Genomic DNA, 16,110 nt, shown 5'->3' on the forward strand with positions numbered 1-16,110 from the left:
GCGCGGGCAGGGGGCTCCATGGCGGCGCTGGCGGCCGCGGCAGGACGCAGCTGCTGGCGCTTGACGGCGTTTTGACGGCCTCTCTCCCGCAGAACTACCAGATGCATTCGGGAGAGGTCAACGGCGGGCTGCCCGCCGTGTCCGGCTTCTCGGCCGCCTCCACCCCGTACGGCGTCTCCAGCCACACGCCCCCCATCAGTGGGACGGACACCATGATGGGTACGTGCGGCCGCGACCCCAGCGCCGCCCACTCGCGCTTCCCAACCCTCTGCCCCGTGGCCGTGCGGAGCCGAGCGCGAAGAGCCGGGCCCTCCTGCTGCTCACGGGGCACCGCGTCCTGCGTCCCGGGCACGGTCCGTCCTTTGGGCACGGCACGCGAGCCCGGGCTCATTCCGTGCAGAGGAGACTTAGTGAGGTCCCTGCTGCTGGATAGCAGGGCAGGGGGGCAGCCTGCGGCTCCCTGAGGAGTCTCCGAGGGTTGCACCTTGCTTGTCAGATCTGGAGGGAGACCAGGATCCATGGAGCAGCCGTGACTAAACGAGGGGTGGGAAGGCCTGAGCGCGGGGAGCGGGCGTGAAGCCGTTCGTCCCCACGGGGAATGGGAATGTTGGCGCTCAGTTCAAATGCCACGTTCACCCCCGAGTGCTTTCATCTCCAACCCTGCTGAACCTGTTACCAAACCTGTTGCTGCAGTTAACCGGCGTTCCTTGGGAAACGAGGATCCTGTCCTTGGTTCAGAGAGAATCCCTCGTTTGGAGGAGGGGAACGGGGTGCGGGTTGGAGGGGCTCGTGGGGCCCCACTGCAACGGGCCTGGCCGCGGGGGAGGCATCGAGCCGCTGTCTGAGGGAGGAGGCCTCTGCCCTGGCCCCTGCCAAGCCCCATCCTGGAGCCCTGGGGAAGCCGGCGGGATGCGCGTGCCCTGCTGCTGCCCCGAGCAGAGGGATGCGGGAAGCGAGCGGGTCTTTCCGCTTTACCTGTTTGTTTTCAAAGAGGAGCAGGAAGAATGAGGAACGTCGGCCTCAGAGGCAGCGGCCAGGGAAGGACTCGCTCACGGCTGTGACCGGAGCGGGGCTTAGGCCTGGGCGCTGACATCTCTGTCCTGTCTTGCAGGGAACCGAGGAACCACGGCCGGGAGCTCGGGAGACGCGCTCGGCAAGGCACTAGCTTCAGTAAGAGATTCCCCCAATCCCGACCTCCTCCCTGTCCCTTCCCTGGCTTGATCCTTCCCTGATTAACGGTGACCCTCGAGGCAGCCACGAAGAGGAACCCATGAGAAGCCTGGGTGAAACCACCAGACCCAGAAACGCGGCAGCTTCGGGGGGGGTGACACGAGTTCCCTCACGTTTTATTTCCCCCCAAGGGCTCGGTGTGCTGCCTTCCTGCACCCAGTGCTGTGGAAAAGCCACTTTGGATGGGGAAACTGAGGCAGCCCCATGTGCAGCAGCCTGGCACCTACTTCAGTGCCTGGCTCAGCCCTGGCAGCGGGATACGTGAGCCCAGGGCTCCCTGCTCCCAGTGGAGGGTGCCAAAGGGATGCTTCAGGCCCTGGGATGGCAATGAGGGGACAGAGAAGGGCCCCAGTGTGATGGGAAGGCAGAAGCAGGGGGCATGCGAGCGTGCTGCGGTGGGGATGAGCCGACTCGGCCGCTGCGCCGGCCGGGAAGTCGGCGGCAGCGCGGGAGAGGGAGATGCCCTGGGATAGTCCCTGCTCCAGAGCGCGTGGCGTGGGAGGTGCAGCCGCAGGGACGGGCAATGCTGACCGTGCGCCGCTTCTCTTCTGCAGATTTATTCCCCGGATCACTCTAGCAATAACTTCTCCTCAAACCCCTCTACACCGGTCGGCTCCCCTCAGGGGCTTGCAGGTAGGTGAAGGCCCTGCTCTTGACGTTGGAAAGGTTTCCTCCCAGGAGGAAGCAGAGCAATTTCCGCTCTGCAGCCCCACCACACTGCAAAAAGCAGAGCAACCCCCAGGGCTGGGACGGAGCCTGGGAGCAGCCTGGCCCTCCGGCTGCCCGCTCGACCAGTCGGGGTAAATGTAGAGCCCTGGCGAGGTCCAGGGATGGGCAGCGTGGGCAGCCTGTGCGCAGCGTGAGTGCTGCGTGCAGCCCGCTGCAACACGTGGCCGTCGCATGCAGCCCCCATGCAGCCCCGTGCAGCTCCGTGCAGCCCTGTGTGGCTCCATACAGTCCCGTGCAGCCCCATGTGTCCCCATGCAGCCCTTGTGCAGCCCCGTGTGGCTCCGTGCAGCTCTGTACAGCTCCATGCAGCCCCGTGCGGCTCCATACAGTCCTGTACAGCTCTCTGCAGCCCCATGCAGCTCCAGGAAGCCCTGTGTAGGCCCATGCAGCCCCATGTGGCTCCATGCAGCCCCATGCAGCTGTGTGCGGCCCTGTGATGCTCCCTGCAGTCCCATGTGGCCCCATGTTGCCCTGTGCAGCCCCACACAGGTCTCTGTAGCCCCATACAGGTCTCTGCAGCCCCATACAGCCCTGTACAGCCCCATACAGCCCTGTACAGCTCCATGCAGCCCCATACAGCTCCGCACAGCTCCTTGCAGCCCTGTGCAGCCCCATACAGCCCCATGCCCCTCCCTACAGCCCAGTATAGCTCCATACAGCACCCTGTGCGGCTCCATGCAGCCCCCTGCAGCCCTGCACAGCTCCATACAGCCGCATGCAGCCCCCTGCAGCCCTGCACAGCTCCCTGCGGCTCCATGCAGCCCCCTGCAGCCCTGTGCAGCTCCATACAGCCCCGTGCAGCTCCCTGCAGCCTTGCACAGCTCCCTGCAGCCCCGTGCGCGCGCTGCGGCGCCGGCCCAGCTCGCAGCCCCATCTAGCGGTGGCTGCGCCCGGTGCCGACCCACTGCGTTCGCTTGCAGGCACGTCGCAGTGGTCGCGAGCGAGCGGACAGGGTGCCTTATCTCCCAGCTACGAAGGGAGCCTCCACACTTTAGTAAGTGCCGCCGACGCGTCTCCCTGGCGCTCTTCTGGGCCGGGGTAGTCGGCAGGGGGAACCCCTCTCCCGAGCACCTGCGGGTGCAGATGGAGGGTTGGTTGAAAGTGGCGACGCCACTTTGGGTGTCCCACGCTGCGAGCCCAGCGCCTCGCCACGGCCGAGCGACAGCCCCTCGGCGCGCAGCAGGCCTGGCCCTGCCTTGTGCGTTTGCATCCGTTTCTGCTGCCCGTTGCGGAGCAGAGGGACTTGTCCAGCCCCTGGCCGTGCTCGTGTCCTCAGAGCCCGGCTCCAGCCCCGCTGGGGCACTGCTTGTCCCCGTATCTGCTGCCTTGCTATGTGCTTGAGCGCGGCCGGCGGCTCCGGAGCTCCGAGCGCACCGGGGCTGCGCATCCTGCGTCCACACCGACACTGTCCTCCCCTCGCAGCAAAACAAAATGGAAGACAGGTTGGACGAAGCCATCCACGTACTGAGGAACCACGCCGTGGGCCAGACGGCCACCCTGCCCAGCAGCCACGGGGACATGCACGGGCTGCTGGGCTCGGCGCCCGCGCACAGCAGCACCGTGGGCGGCCTGGGCCAGCCCTTCCCGCCGGCCGTCATGTCCCTGGGGAACAGGCACCCGAGCCTGGTGAGTGCGGGCGCGCGGGACAGCGCGGGCCCTTGGTGGCCAGGGGGAGGTTTCTGAGGGTGTGAAGGGAGCCCCGCGGGGTGCAGCTTCAGCTTGGCTGGGTTGGAGACACATGGAAATGGGTGACTTGCCGTGGTCGAGCCCGTGGCCGGGCACCATGGTGGGTGCAGACACCAGGATCTCCAGGGTGGAGATGTTCCAGGGATGCTCCAGGCTCTGGGATGTCAACTCCCTGGGATGGAGCCTGTTCAGATGGGCTCCACGTTCCGCTGCACGTGGGAGCACTGATGCCTACGGGCTCATTCGTGCTCCAGGCATCCGCATGCTCCAGTGCCGCCTTCCCGCACGCAGCGGGTGCCCTGCACATCCTCCTTGCGGCCGCGTCCCCGCTGCGGCGGCGCCCAGGGGAGGCTGCCTCCAAGCAGGGCCAGGCTGAGCGCCCGCGGGGCAGGGGCGGACAGGGCCGGGCTCCCCGCTGCGTGCCCGCGGGGCCAGGCCATGCCGGGCAGGACGGTGGCCCCGCGTGCTGCAGCTCGCGCCGCTCCTTCCGCTGCAGGTGGCGGGCGGCCACGCCGAGGACGGGCTCTCCAGCAGTGCCAACATGCTCCACAACCACGTGGCGCTGCCCTCGCAGCCGAGCGCGCTGCCTGACCTCGGCCGGCAGCAGGACACGTACAGCGGTGAGGCCGCCCGCACGCGTCGCGCCCGGGGCTGTCTGCGGAGCGGAGCTGCGGGGGGTGTTGGGCCGCAGAGGTCCTTGGGGGTGCTGGTTCGACCCGCACGGTCCTACCCTTTCTGCTGGCCTCAGAGAGCTCCCGGGCCCTGCCCTGCCAGGAGGGAGGTTGGGCTCCGGCTCCGGTGGACCTGGGATGGGAGGACACGGGGTTGAGATGGCCCTGGCTGGCCCGGGTGCCCCACGGCACAGCCCGGCTGCCCGGCCGCAACCCCGGTGCTGCTGCGGGCGCTCCCTGCGGCGGGGGCTCCCTGCGGGCTCCGGATCCCAGGGCTTTCCCCAGAGGCTGGCACTGGCCGCCGGGGCCCACGGGGCCGGTGCCCCTCCAACATGCGGCTCTGCTCCCTCGGCAGGCTTGTCCGGGGCGCTGGGGCGCAGCAGCGTCTCCTCGGGGACCAGCGAGATAAAGAGGGAGGAGAAGGAGGACGAGGAGAACACCTCAGTGGCCGATAACTCGGAAGAGGAGAAGAAGGAGCTGAAGCCGTCGCGGAACAGAACAAGGTGCTCTTTGAACAGGTCTCTCCCTTCACTTACTCTGTTACCGCTCTGGGGACGTTGGGGCTGGGGTCCGGCCATGGCCAGGGCCCCCGGCAGCCCCAGCGCCGCAGCAGCGCCCGCTCCTTCCTCCCCGCCGCCCTCCCTCCTCTGCCTCCCATCACCACGCGCAGCTGGCACGGCCAGGTCCGTGGCCGCGAGCAGGCAGAGCCCTTCCAGCCTGTCCCAGCGCGGCCGAGAGTGCCACCGAGCTCCCTCCCGCACCTCCCGGCCACCGGGACAAGCCCAGGAGGGCTTTATTTTTGGTGGTTTCTTTGTTCTTAAAAAAAAAAAAAGGCAAAAAAATAAGAGCAAGAAGAAGAAGAGTCTAAATTGCTTGTCTGCAAAGTCACTGCGTGTCCCCGCGTGCGGGGCACCGGGCCGGCACTTGCTGTCTGAACATGTGTTTCTTTGCTGTGAGTTGACCAGTGCTGAGAGTGCACGCGAGGAATGTCCCTGTCTCGTTCTTATTTTAAACCATTAGTCAAGATGAGGATGAGGAGGACGATCTTCTTCCCCCAGAGCAAAAAGCCGAGAGAGAGAGAGAAAGGAGGGTCGCCAATAATGCCCGTGAGCGCCTGCGGGTCCGTGACATCAACGAGGCCTTTAAAGAGCTCGGACGCATGTGCCAACTCCACCTAAACAGCGAAAAACCGCAGACCAAACTGCTAATCCTACACCAGGCCGTATCAGTCATACTGAACCTGGAGCAACAAGTTAGAGGTTAGTGAGGGTCCCGGAGTGGTGATATTTTACGTATCTGGTCGGCACGGGGCTGTCTGTCTGTCTGTCTCCTGTGACACGTGCTGTGGTGCTCGCACTGTCTCTCTGCCCTGTGGCCTTGGAGTCCCAAGGTTGCTGATGTCTTTTTTTTTGTTTGTTTTTATTTTTTTTTCCTTTTTGTTTGTTTTGTTGGTTTTTCTTCCTTTTTTTGCATCCCTGCTGTTGTCCTTGGTTCCCCGCTGCTCTCGCGTGTGCTGCATGCCGGTCCCCGGGGGGACCTGCGCTCCCTGCTTGCGGAGGCTGCTCCAGCTTTCGCCCAGTTTTGCAAAAAACAGCAAAAATAAATATAAATAGCGACCGTCTCGTAGCGGGGGACGCAGAGGGGACGTCCCTCGCGGGCTGCTCCCTTCGCCCGGGCAGCCGCAGCCGTGGATGGAGAGCCGGAGAGTCGGGAGCGCCGCGGGAGCCCTGGCCGGGCGCTCCCCGTGTCGCCCCGGGGAGGCGGCGGCTCCCGCTGCCGGCGCCGTAACCCGCAGCGCGGTGCATGCCCGGCGCCCGGCGCCCCTAACCCCTTTCTCTCTGCAGAGGCTCCCGCGTTGTCACTCCCGCCCGTGGTTTGTGCCTGGCTCTGCTCCTCTCTGCTGGCCTCTGCTGTTGCATTGATGTTGGAGTCCTTTGTGCCTCTCTTCAGTTTGTAATTTTTGCCTTTCATAACATGTATATTTTTTCCTGTCTCTTTTTTAAAAAAAAAAAAAAAAAACTTCTCCTTCCTTTTATTTATTTATTTTTATTTTAATTTCTTTTTTTTTTTTGGTTCTCTTCTTTCTGATCTCCTACAGACAGTCCCCAGCCGTGACCTCTCGGTGGTCCCACTCTCTACCTTGTACTTGCTGCTCGCTCACCAAGACAGAGCCCGGGGGCGGCGGGCGGGCAGGGGCCAGGCAGGCTCGGCCCCGGGGTCACTTTGGTCTCCCACGCTTGTCCCTTTTTAAGCCCTTCCCGGCCGCAGCGCAGGGAGCTGGGGCGGCCTCCGGCCTCCCTGCGCTCCGGCCTCTTGGCGGGAGAGGAGCAGGAGAGGCCCTGGTGCCGGGCACGGGCCAGGAGCAGCTCAGCGGTGGCGCAGGGGACAGGCCGCCCTTTCACGTCCCCCCGCTCTGCCCCGCAGCCCGGCCGCCTCCTCAGTGCTCCCCTGCGGCAGGAGCCGGCTCCGTCCTGCCCGGCTGGGACGGGAAAGGCAGCCGGGGACCTGCCGGCCTCGCTGCGGAGCGGACAGTGGGAATGAGCCGGGCTCCTACCCAGGCGAGAGCCAGAGCCGGGCTGGGAAGGCAGCGGCCTCTCCTGTCCCGGCTGGAGCATCCTGGGATGGCCACAGAGAGGGTCCCGGTGCTATGCCGGGACACGCGGAGCAGCGAGGGCCACGGAGGCAGGGCCAGGGCACCAGGAGAGGACGCAGCAGGGATGAGGCCCCAGGAGAGGACGCAGCAGGGATGAGGCCCCAGGAGAGGATGCAGCAGGGATGAGGCACCAGGAGAGGACGCAGGCAGGGATGAGGCCCCAGGAGAGGATGCAGGAGGGATGAGGCACCAGACAAGGACACAGGCAGGGCCAGGGCACCCGGATGACCCTCGGGCGGGCGCAGGCTCCCCCAGGGAGCCCTGGCATCCCCTCTGCGCCGTTGGGCACCCACCAGAGGCTCTTCCGACCGCAGGAGGCTTCGCTTCTGCGGCCGCTCTTGGCTGAAGGCTTCACCCTCTTGGCGCAGCGTTTTTCCTAGGAGAATTTTTGCTCTGGGGCAGAAGGTCGTCCGTAAATTGGGATGCAGAGGGGCCGGGCGAGCCCGGTGCGCGGTGCTGCCAGCAGGGCCCTGCCTGCCCCCTGCCGCAGGCAGGCGCCGGCTCCCGAGCTCCCGGAGCCCAAACTCGCCCCATCCAGATGGTTTTTATCCGTTTGGCTCCGCTGAAAGACCCACATGGAGTTTTGGCCTCTGGGACTCTCTGAGGGTGCCGGGGCGTTTTGCCACATGTGGGATTTTTGCACAAAATCTTCCAAAATCACCAAGTCTGTCTGTGGCAGCGGTGGGGAAAAACCCCAGCGTCTTTGGCCTGAGTGCCCCCGGGCCTTGGAGCTTGGGCCGAAAACCCGGGCGAAATTTGGGGGAGAAGCTCTGGCTCCGGAGCTGGGGGCCGCCTGTCGCTGGCAGCACCGTGGGGCGCCGGGCGGCCGGGCAGCCCCGCTGGCACCGTTGGCCTGGCGGGCGCGAGGCCGTTTGGGCCGTCGCAGCGGACACCAGGGGCACTCCCAGCACGGCAACGAAGGGCCCCGTGTCGGTGCCACCCCCTGACTAACCCCTGTGGTGCTGTGAACCCAGCAGTACAGACGAGGCCCTGTCACTGGAGGACAAAGATCTGAGGGACCGGGAGAGGAGAATGGCCAATAACGCCAGGGAAAGGGTGCGCGTGCGGGACATTAACGAGGCCTTTAAAGAACTGGGACGCATGTGTCAGATGCACTTAAAAACGGACAAAGCGCAGACCAAACTGATCATCCTACAGCAAGCGGTGCAGGTCATTCTGGGCCTGGAGCAGCAAGTACGAGGTATGGACACGGCTGCCAGGGGCCTGGCGGGGCCGCGCGCTTCCCCTCCCCGGCCCGCGCTTTTCCCCACGGAGCAGCTTTGGGAAGCACCGGCCCGTCTCGCGCGCTGGCCGCGGCCGCCGGGGTTGGCTCGCAGCGAGCGCGCGGGCCGGGCGCGCAGGGGGTTCGCTCAGGCGCAGCCGCTGCAGGAGGAGCACGTGCGGGGCCGGGTGTCCGTGCTCTGCCCTCGCATGGGGCTGTGTATCAGCATTCCATCTTCACACGGTGCCGGGTGTCCGGGCTCCATCCTTACGTGGTGCCGTGTGTCCGTGCTCTGCCCTCGCATGGGGCTGTGTGTTCGCACTCCATCCTCATGCGGTGCCATGCATCCACGCTCCGTCCTTGCACGGTGCTGTGCGTCTGCGCTCCGTCCTCACACAGGGCCGTGTGTCCGCGCTCCGTCCTCATGTGTTGCTGGGTGTCCGCGCTCCGTCCTCATCCTGTGCCAGATGTCCGCGCTCCCTCCTCGCACAGGGCCGTGTGTCCGCGCTCCATCCTCGTGTGTTGCCGTGTGTCCGCACTCCGTCCTCGCATCTTGCCGTGTGTCCGCGCTCCGTCCTCGCGTGGGGCCGGGTGTCCGCGCTCCGTCCTCGTGTGTTGCCGTGTGTCCGCACTCCGTCCTCGCATCTTGCCGTGTGTCCGTGCTCCATCCTTGCATGGTGCTGGGTGTCCACGCTTCGTCCTCACTTGGAGCTGTGTGTCCACGCTCCGTCCTCGTGTGTTGCCGTGTGTCCGCGCTCCGTCCTCACGTGGGGCCGGGTGTCCGCGCTCCCTCCTCGCACAGGGCCATGTGTCCACGCTCTGTCCTCGCGCGGTGCCAGGTGTCCGCGCTCCGTCCTCGCGTGGGGCCGGCTGTCCGTGCTCCGTCCTCACGTGATGCCGTGTGTCCGCGCTCCCTCCTCGCACAGGGCCATGTGTCCACGCTCTGTCCTCGCGCGGTGCCGGGTGTCCGCGCTCCGTCCTCGCGTGATGCCATGTGTCCGCGCTCCGTCCTCGCGCGGTGCCGGGTGTCCACGCTCAGTCCTCGCGCGGTGCCGGGTGTCCGCGTTCCATCCTCGCGCGGTCCCGGGTGTCCGCGCTCCGTCCTCGCGTGATGCCGTGTGTCCGCGCTCCCTCCTCGCACAGGGTCATGTGTCCACGCTCTGTCCTCGCGCGGTGCCGGGTGTCCGCGCTCCGTCCTCGCGTGGGGCCGGCTGTCCGTGCTCTGTCCTCACTTGGAGCCGTGTGTCCGCGCTCCGTCCTTGCGCAGTGCCGTGTGTCCGCGCTCCGTCCTCGCGTGATGCCGGGTGTCCGCGTTCCATCCTCGCGCGGTCCCGGGTGTCCGCGCTCCGTCCTCGCGCGGTGCCGGGTGTCCGCGTTCCGTCCTCGCGCGGTCCTGGGTGTCCGCGCTCCGTCCTCGCGCGGTGCCGGGTGTCCGCGCTCCGTCCTCGCCGTCCCCCAGACGCTGCCGTCGTGCACCCTGAGGCTCCCTCCCTTGCTCTCTTTGGCCCAGAGCGCAACCTGAACCCGAAAGCCGCCTGCTTGAAGCGCCGGGAAGAGGAGAAGGTGTCCGGAGTGGTCGGAGATCCCCAGATGACACTTTCAGCTTCACATCCTGGACTAGGAGATGGTCACAACCCTGTGGGACACATGTGAAGGTACCATCTGGGCCTCGCTGCCCATCTCGGCGCCGCTGCGGGAGCCCCTCGCGGTGCCGGTGCCGCTGTCCACCCCGGCGCACCATCCTGCCTCAGGTCCATCCTTGTTAATGGACGTGCTCATGCGCTTCGTTTACCCGGGTTGTTTGGTCCCGGCTGCTCCGTCGGGCATCCGCACCGGAGCCACCAGAGCGCCTTCCCGCGGGAGCTCCCCGTGGCTCTGACGCTCGCGTGTGTTCGGTTTCCCTGCAGCTCCTGCCGCTCCTCTGGGATACAGAGATGTGTAGGAAGAGAAGACCCTCAGCGTGACCTGCAGCCTTCTCGAACCATAAACTCTAGTACTGCTAATACTGACACACGTGGACGGATCCTGGCGTGACGTAAGGGGTGGAAAAACAAAACGAAAAAACACTTTTGTCAAAACGAAAACAAAAAATTGCCTTAAGTATAAAGTGCGGAACAGTCAATACATATCACTCAGTTAGGAGGGGGTGGCGTGTTCTCTTGGCTTGTTCACAAGCAGCCAGCAGCAAAATTGTGCCTAAGCTTAATATTTCTTTTTTTTTAAAAAAAAGAACATTAGTTACGAGATTTTTTATGTAGAACAAATAGCAATGCCTTTTGGGTTTTTTTTTAGCTTCTTTTGCATATGTTTTGTAAGCAACATTTTTTTTTTTTTTGTATAAAAAAAATGTCTTGTACCCCTCCGCCCCCGCTTTTCTGCTGCTGTTTCTATAGTTAATGTTGCATCTTTAGGATCAACCAGAATATTAAAATTGTATTAAGAGAGACTGGATATAAAGAGAGGAATTCTCAGATTCGGCTCTGAAAGCCACTAAAAGCGAATGTAGCCACAGCGAGGGGATATTTTTCCTTGCCTGGCTTGTACCTTCCATTACAAACAAGCAATGAGCTCCTGTGCCGAATTCGCCACCTCTCGGCCTTGGCCACGTCGGATTTGGGCAAAGGAAGTTCCGAGAGCGCCCGAAGGCAGAGCTGCGTCCCGCACGCCGGCTCCTTGCGCTCCCTCCAAGCGCCGTCGGGCTCCGCAAGCGGCTCCCCGGGATGCCAGAGGCTGGGATGCGGGAGACGAAGGCGTGAGGAGCCGCTGGGATGCACCAGGCCGGGCAGCGGAGCAGCATCGAGGGACTGGGCAGCCCGGGGTAAGCGGCGGAGCAACGCGGGGCCAGCGGAGCCGGGCAGAGCAGAACGCGCACGGCCGCCCGGGCACGGAGAGGCCGGCGGAGACACCCGCAGGAAGCTGCAGCGATGGAGACGCGCGGCCGGAGCGCCGCGGCGGGAGGCGCCTCGGGAGGATGGAAGCGGCGCTGGCGGCGAGCGCGGAGCCGGCACAGGGAGCCGCTGCCCTGTGGCCCCGGGGGCTCCTCGCCGGCTCGGGAGCACGGCCGGGTCTGCCTCGCTCCGGAGCGTCCTCGGAGGCGACGCTGGCACCGTGGCCTTCCCATGGGGACACGCCGGGGATGCAACCGCCGGCAGCTGCCCCGGGCCCGGAGCGCCTTCTCCCAGTGAGATGCGCCCAGCGGCCGAGAGCAGACGACATTCCCATCTCTCCGAGGGCTTCCCGGTGCTGCGGCGGACACGGAGGCTCCCGCTGCAGCTCCGGAGGCGCCAGATGCTCCCGGCCTCCTCTGGCCGTGCCCGCTGCTCCTGCCCCGCGGGGGCACCGGTGCCAGTGCCGGTCCCTGCAGCCGACGCAGCCCATCGGACACGACCCTCGTCCCTCCCTTGGCTTCTCCTGGGACACGGATGAGGCGGGAGGCGCCGGGGGCAGCCCGGCCCGCTCGGAGCTGGGGCCACATGAGCACGGCCCGTTGGGGACACGGGCAGGGGACAGGGCCCTGCGCAGCCCCCGCTCCGGCTCCGCGCCAGGAAAGGGGCCGTCGGGAAGAGGGTGCTTCACCAGCGGCACCGGGACGGCTCCCACCTTCCCGCTGTTCCCGGCCCAGACTCCTCTCGGGAGGGAGCAGCGTCCGGAGCCTGGCGAGCTTGAAACCATACGGAAAAAAAAAAAGAAAGAAAAGGTTCAAAAGTGCTTCCCCGCCACTTTGGTTCTGCAGCAAAACTCTGAGGAGGCAGCCAAGGAAAGACACGGTAGTCAAGAAAAATGCCATAAAAAAACAAACTGTCAACAAAAAATTGGAAATTGGAGAAGATTTGTGGTTTGATCAAAATTTTGTTAAGCTCCTTCCTCCCCTCTCGGTGCGGGCTGGGGCTCTGTGTGCTGAGGACCAGGCCTTTCCCATCGTCCTTAAAGTGTCGGGCTCTGGAGCGGAGAGGGGCGTTTCCAGCAGGATTTAGGCGGTTTAGGTGGTGTTTCCTGGCGAAGGTGGCGATAGCTCCGCGGCGCTCGCAGCGCTGGGGCCCGCGGGCCGGTCCGCGCGCGGCCGCGTTGTGGAGGCCGCCACGGGGCAGTCGTGGCGCGCGCGGAGCTGCGTTTGCCCCGGGGTGCTGGAGCCTGGCGCGGCCCCAGGGCGGCTTCCTGGGGGACGAGAGGCCGGAGGAGATGTCCTGGGACAGGCGGTGAGCGGCAGAGCCCGTTTCCTCCCGGCTCCCTCCAGCTGCTTCCCCCGCACGGAGCAGCGCTGCAGTCTGCGCTGGTAGCTCGAAAACCGCAGGTTTCACTTCGCGCTCCCTCTGCTCTCCCGCTTTCGCCCCCGAGCAAACGGCCGCCTCTGCCGCAAGTCGGTGCCTTCACGGGCCGGGACGGCCCACGCTCGGCGCCAGTGGGAGACGCGAGGCTGCAGGGGCCGGGACGGAGGTGTCGGGACACCCCGACGGATCCTCGGCGGCCGCTGCGCAGGGGCCGGGGCCGCCGGCCGCTCCTGGCTGCGGTGTCCATGTGGATCCCCGCGATCCGGCTGCGGCCGCGTGGCCCTGGGGCCCGGCAGGTCCCGCGTTGTGTCCCGCCGCAGCGGCAGAGCCGACGGGAGCCCAAGGTTTTGCTTCCCGAGGTGGCGGCCGCTCTCCGGGCCCTCTTCTCGCACAAGGTGTTTGCTCTAGTAAATCCTATGCAACCTCCTCTCTGCGGCCCTGCAGGTCCCTGCCCCTTCCCGCTGCCGAGTCCCGGCTCCCCGCTGCTCTCGGCCCCGGCTCCGCTTCCCAGCGCGTCGCAGGAGGAGCCGCTGCCGGGGCTCTCCCGCGGAGCCCCGCTCCCGCTGTGCCTTCCGCGTCCCCCTCGCAGCAGCTCCCGTGTCCCCAGCAGAGCAGCCGCTTCCCGTGGGACGCGGCGCCGCTCCCGGCGCTGCCCGGATCTCCCCACGGCCGCCGCGGAGCCGCTGGGCACCCGCGCGCTCCTCCGCCCGCGAGGCTGCCCCATCCACGCGCTTCCATCCCGGCTGCGGGCGCCGCCGCTCCCAGCCGGACGCCAGCCCAGCATCCCGCGTGGGAGCTCCCGCTCCGTATCCCGCAGGATGAGGGGCCGAGCGGAGGGGAGAGGCCTGGGGAAGCTCTTCATTTTTAACCCAATAGAAGGGGGTTTGGCTTTTTTTTTTTTTTTTTTTTTGGCCTTTAAAAAAATGGTCCTTGCTTTTGATGTTTATGCTGCCTACCTGTAAATCCAGATGTACTTAAGTGGCTGAAATCCTTGTTCTTAAATCAGATACACATTATAGTTTTGAACTATATATATAGTAAATATATATATATATATGCCTAACCCAGCAAAAAGAAAAAAAATAAAGTATTTGGGGGTGGGGGAATGCGTTGTTCTTTGAAATGAATCACAATTGGGGGATAAAATTGTGTTTCCGAGTGCCTCAAGATATGAATTGTTTTCATTTTTTTAAATAATTTTATACAAGTGTCAAAACAGCTGGCTGGATTATTTGGAATTTTTAAATAATCCTAACTTTTTTAAAGTAGATTTTGAGAACTGTCCTGTATATAACAGTAATGTAGCAATAAATGTGACATTTTATAACAATATTACTTTTTTTTCCCGTATGTGTCTTGCAGGTGTTGTAGACCCACGAGTGAGAAGTTGTCATAATGGTTTTACCTTGTGCTAAGCCAAGGCAGCGGAGCGGCTTCGGGACGCCGTCCCGTGCCCGGGGACGGTGGCAGAGGCCTGGGGTGGCAGCGGTGGCTCGGCCGTGGCCAGTGGGCCGTCGCGCAGCGCTAAGGGCGTTTTGGGGGGGGGGGGGGAACGGGCGTTTTTTTGGGGGAACGGGCGTTTTCCCGGCGCGGAGCTGCGCGCTGCGGCTGGGCGAGGTGTGGGGGAGGCTGCTGGCGGCAGCGGTGGGGACGCCCTGGAAGAGGCCGGAGGGGCCGCGGTGCGGGCGGGCTCGGGCTCCCCCGCGGAGGCCGCCCCGGGGCCCGGGCAGGGCTGGGCTCCGCGGCCAGCGCCATTTTGTCCCCGGGGCGGAGCGGGGCGTGGGGGTGGCGCCGGGCGGCGCCCCATGTCCCCGCGCGCCGCCCCGTGTCCCCGCGCGCTGCGGGGGCGCCCCGAGCGGCCGCGCGGGGGCGGCAGACGGAGGGCGGCGCGCGCGGGCGGGCGCAGGCGGCGGCGCGGGCAGCCCCCGGGCCCTGCGCGGCGCGCGCGTGCGCATGCGCGGCGGGGGTGACTTTGGGCGCGCCATGTTGAGCCGGGTGCTGGGGCCGCGCTACGCGCAGCTGCTGCGGAGCTGGTGAGGGGCGGCCGGGGGCACCGGGCGGCGGCGGCGGCGGCGGCGGGGAGCCCCGCGGAGCGGCCCAGCCCAGCCCCGGCCCGGCCGCCCTGCAGCGGCGTCAAGGGCGGCTGTGGCAGGAGGGGGGCGACCGCGGGTGACGAGCGGCCCTTCCCGCCGCCCCCTCTGCACCCGCTTCCACCGCATCCCCCGTCCCAGCCCCGCGCGGCCGCTCCTCCCTTCCCCGGGGCCCGCGGCTCCTTCCCGGGGCTCGGGGCTCCTTCCCCTTGGCGTGACCCGCGTGTCCCCGTCCCGCAGGACGCCCACGCTGTTCACGTGGGGCGGCGTGGCCGGCACGGGGCTCGTGTGGGTCACGGACTGGAAGCTGCTGCTGCAGTACGTGCCCTACATCGGCGGCAAGTACCGGGCCGAGGACTGAGCGCCGCGCGGTGAGTTGTGCTGCGGCCGTCGCGGCTCTGCAAATGTCATCGCTCCGTTTTCTCCCTTTATAGATATCTATTCATCTATATATAATACATATATATGTTTACTGGGGCAGCAGAAGGACAAAATAATTTATTTTCAAGTGATAGCTTTGCAATCAGAAGGGCATAATGTTAATTTATTTTCAAGTGATTGCTTTGCAAGCTGCTTCTTTTTTTTCTGTAATGCAGTGTGATTCTTGAGGAAATCTTTTGGAATCACGAGTGGTAATGCTGGAGTTTTATCCAAGCCGTTCACATTCCAGCCTTAGACATAGCGCCTCCGAGCTCCTGACCAGCTTTGCAGCCAGATGATTCCTCCCTATTCCATGGAGCAGCTGCATCCTCAAAGGGATCTTCCAAGTCGGTTGCAATTGCAGGTCTCAGTGACTGTGGATGTTTATGGGCAGGTCCATGGAAAAGCTCTCAAGCACTGCAGAAGCAGTTTAATTGTGTCCTAAAGACTTTAACTTAAAAATCAGCTTAGCCATGAGTAGGTGCATGGACGTATTCCGGAGACCGCAGCTGCGTTGCCCAAGATGAGCATGGATGTTTCATGGTGCTTAAATGACCCACAAGGAGCATATTGACAGGCACCAGTAAAGAAAGATGTTTCCATGGTGCCCATGGCTCTTTTTTAAAGGGCTTTACAAATCTGCCCACCTGCGTTTTGGTAGTTCCTCCGTCAGGGTCTATAACAGAAACTTCGCTGAGGCTTTTGACATCAATCTTTAGCACTGGCTGCTATAGCACTTTTTAGGTGATATTGCTAATTTGCTGGTTTGTGTTTATTGTAGGAAACGTGCTGCTGGACCGAGTGTTTTGGAGCCGTCCCTGTGCTGAGACCTTGCTGTGACGTGAGCTCGTGATGCCCAGCAGAGCCACTGCGCCAGGCCGTGATGTCCCCTCCTCTCCACGACCAGGCGGGACCTCTCCATTACCAACAAGATCTCTCACCACCTGCCCAGAAGTTTCTTTCTGCGATTGCTTTCACAGCAGGTCTCATTCTGACAGGAATAAGTTATAAAACCAGTGTTCAAAATAAACAAAGTGAACGATATTTTTGTATTGTTTGTATCTTTATCCCACATTCTTTCGACTGGACTCCTTTGAGTCTGTTGAAACGTATATTATATTTTCAGCTTGTTTGAATGTGT

General features: G+C 63.9%; 2 protein-coding genes across 2 annotated transcripts in view; both read left to right on the forward strand.

Annotated features, from left to right (window-relative positions):
* TCF3 (transcription factor 3) overlaps positions 1-10,648 on the forward strand; it is a gene marked incomplete at its 5' end in the record, with an annotated part of 36,634 nt that extends 25,986 nt beyond the window's left edge. The window contains 10 exons of the mRNA XM_088535068.1: positions 93-219; positions 1,112-1,170; positions 1,785-1,863; positions 2,880-2,953; positions 3,382-3,585; positions 4,142-4,265; positions 4,672-4,819; positions 7,944-8,170; positions 9,702-9,846; positions 10,099-10,648. Coding sequence (XP_088391194.1) covers positions 93-219; positions 1,112-1,170; positions 1,785-1,863; positions 2,880-2,953; positions 3,382-3,585; positions 4,142-4,265; positions 4,672-4,819; positions 7,944-8,170; positions 9,702-9,844 — 1,185 coding nt within the window. The remainder of the gene's footprint in view (positions 1-92; positions 220-1,111; positions 1,171-1,784; positions 1,864-2,879; positions 2,954-3,381; positions 3,586-4,141; positions 4,266-4,671; positions 4,820-7,943; positions 8,171-9,701; positions 9,847-10,098) is intronic.
* Positions 10,649-14,412: 3,764 nt separating this feature from the next.
* Positions 14,413-15,829, forward strand: UQCR11 (ubiquinol-cytochrome c reductase, complex III subunit XI). The gene is made up of 3 exons (XM_088535054.1): positions 14,413-14,492; positions 14,790-14,927; positions 15,751-15,829. Exons 1-2 carry the CDS (start codon positions 14,413-14,415, stop codon positions 14,908-14,910), a joined length of 201 nt encoding a protein of 66 aa, XP_088391180.1. The 3' UTR covers positions 14,911-14,927; positions 15,751-15,829.
* The last annotated feature ends 281 nt before the right edge of the window (positions 15,830-16,110 follow it).

This window comes from Tinamus guttatus, unplaced genomic scaffold, assembly GCF_059628265.1.
Source record: "Tinamus guttatus ecotype Peru unplaced genomic scaffold, ASM5962826v1 Tinamus_guttatus_pri_ptg000610l, whole genome shotgun sequence".
Lineage (NCBI taxonomy): Eukaryota > Metazoa > Chordata > Aves > Tinamiformes > Tinamidae > Tinamus > Tinamus guttatus.

Bases quoted from the DNA above. Each gene is read 5' to 3' on its own strand.
- UQCR11 (XM_088535054.1), top strand. From the start codon at position 14,413: ATGCGCGGCGGGGGTGACTTTGGGCGCGCCATGTTGAGCCGGGTGCTG. The intron at 14,493-14,789 runs GTGAGGGGCGGC...CCCGTCCCGCAG, and splicing joins GCGCAGCTGCTGCGGAGCTG to GACGCCCACGCTGTTCACGT.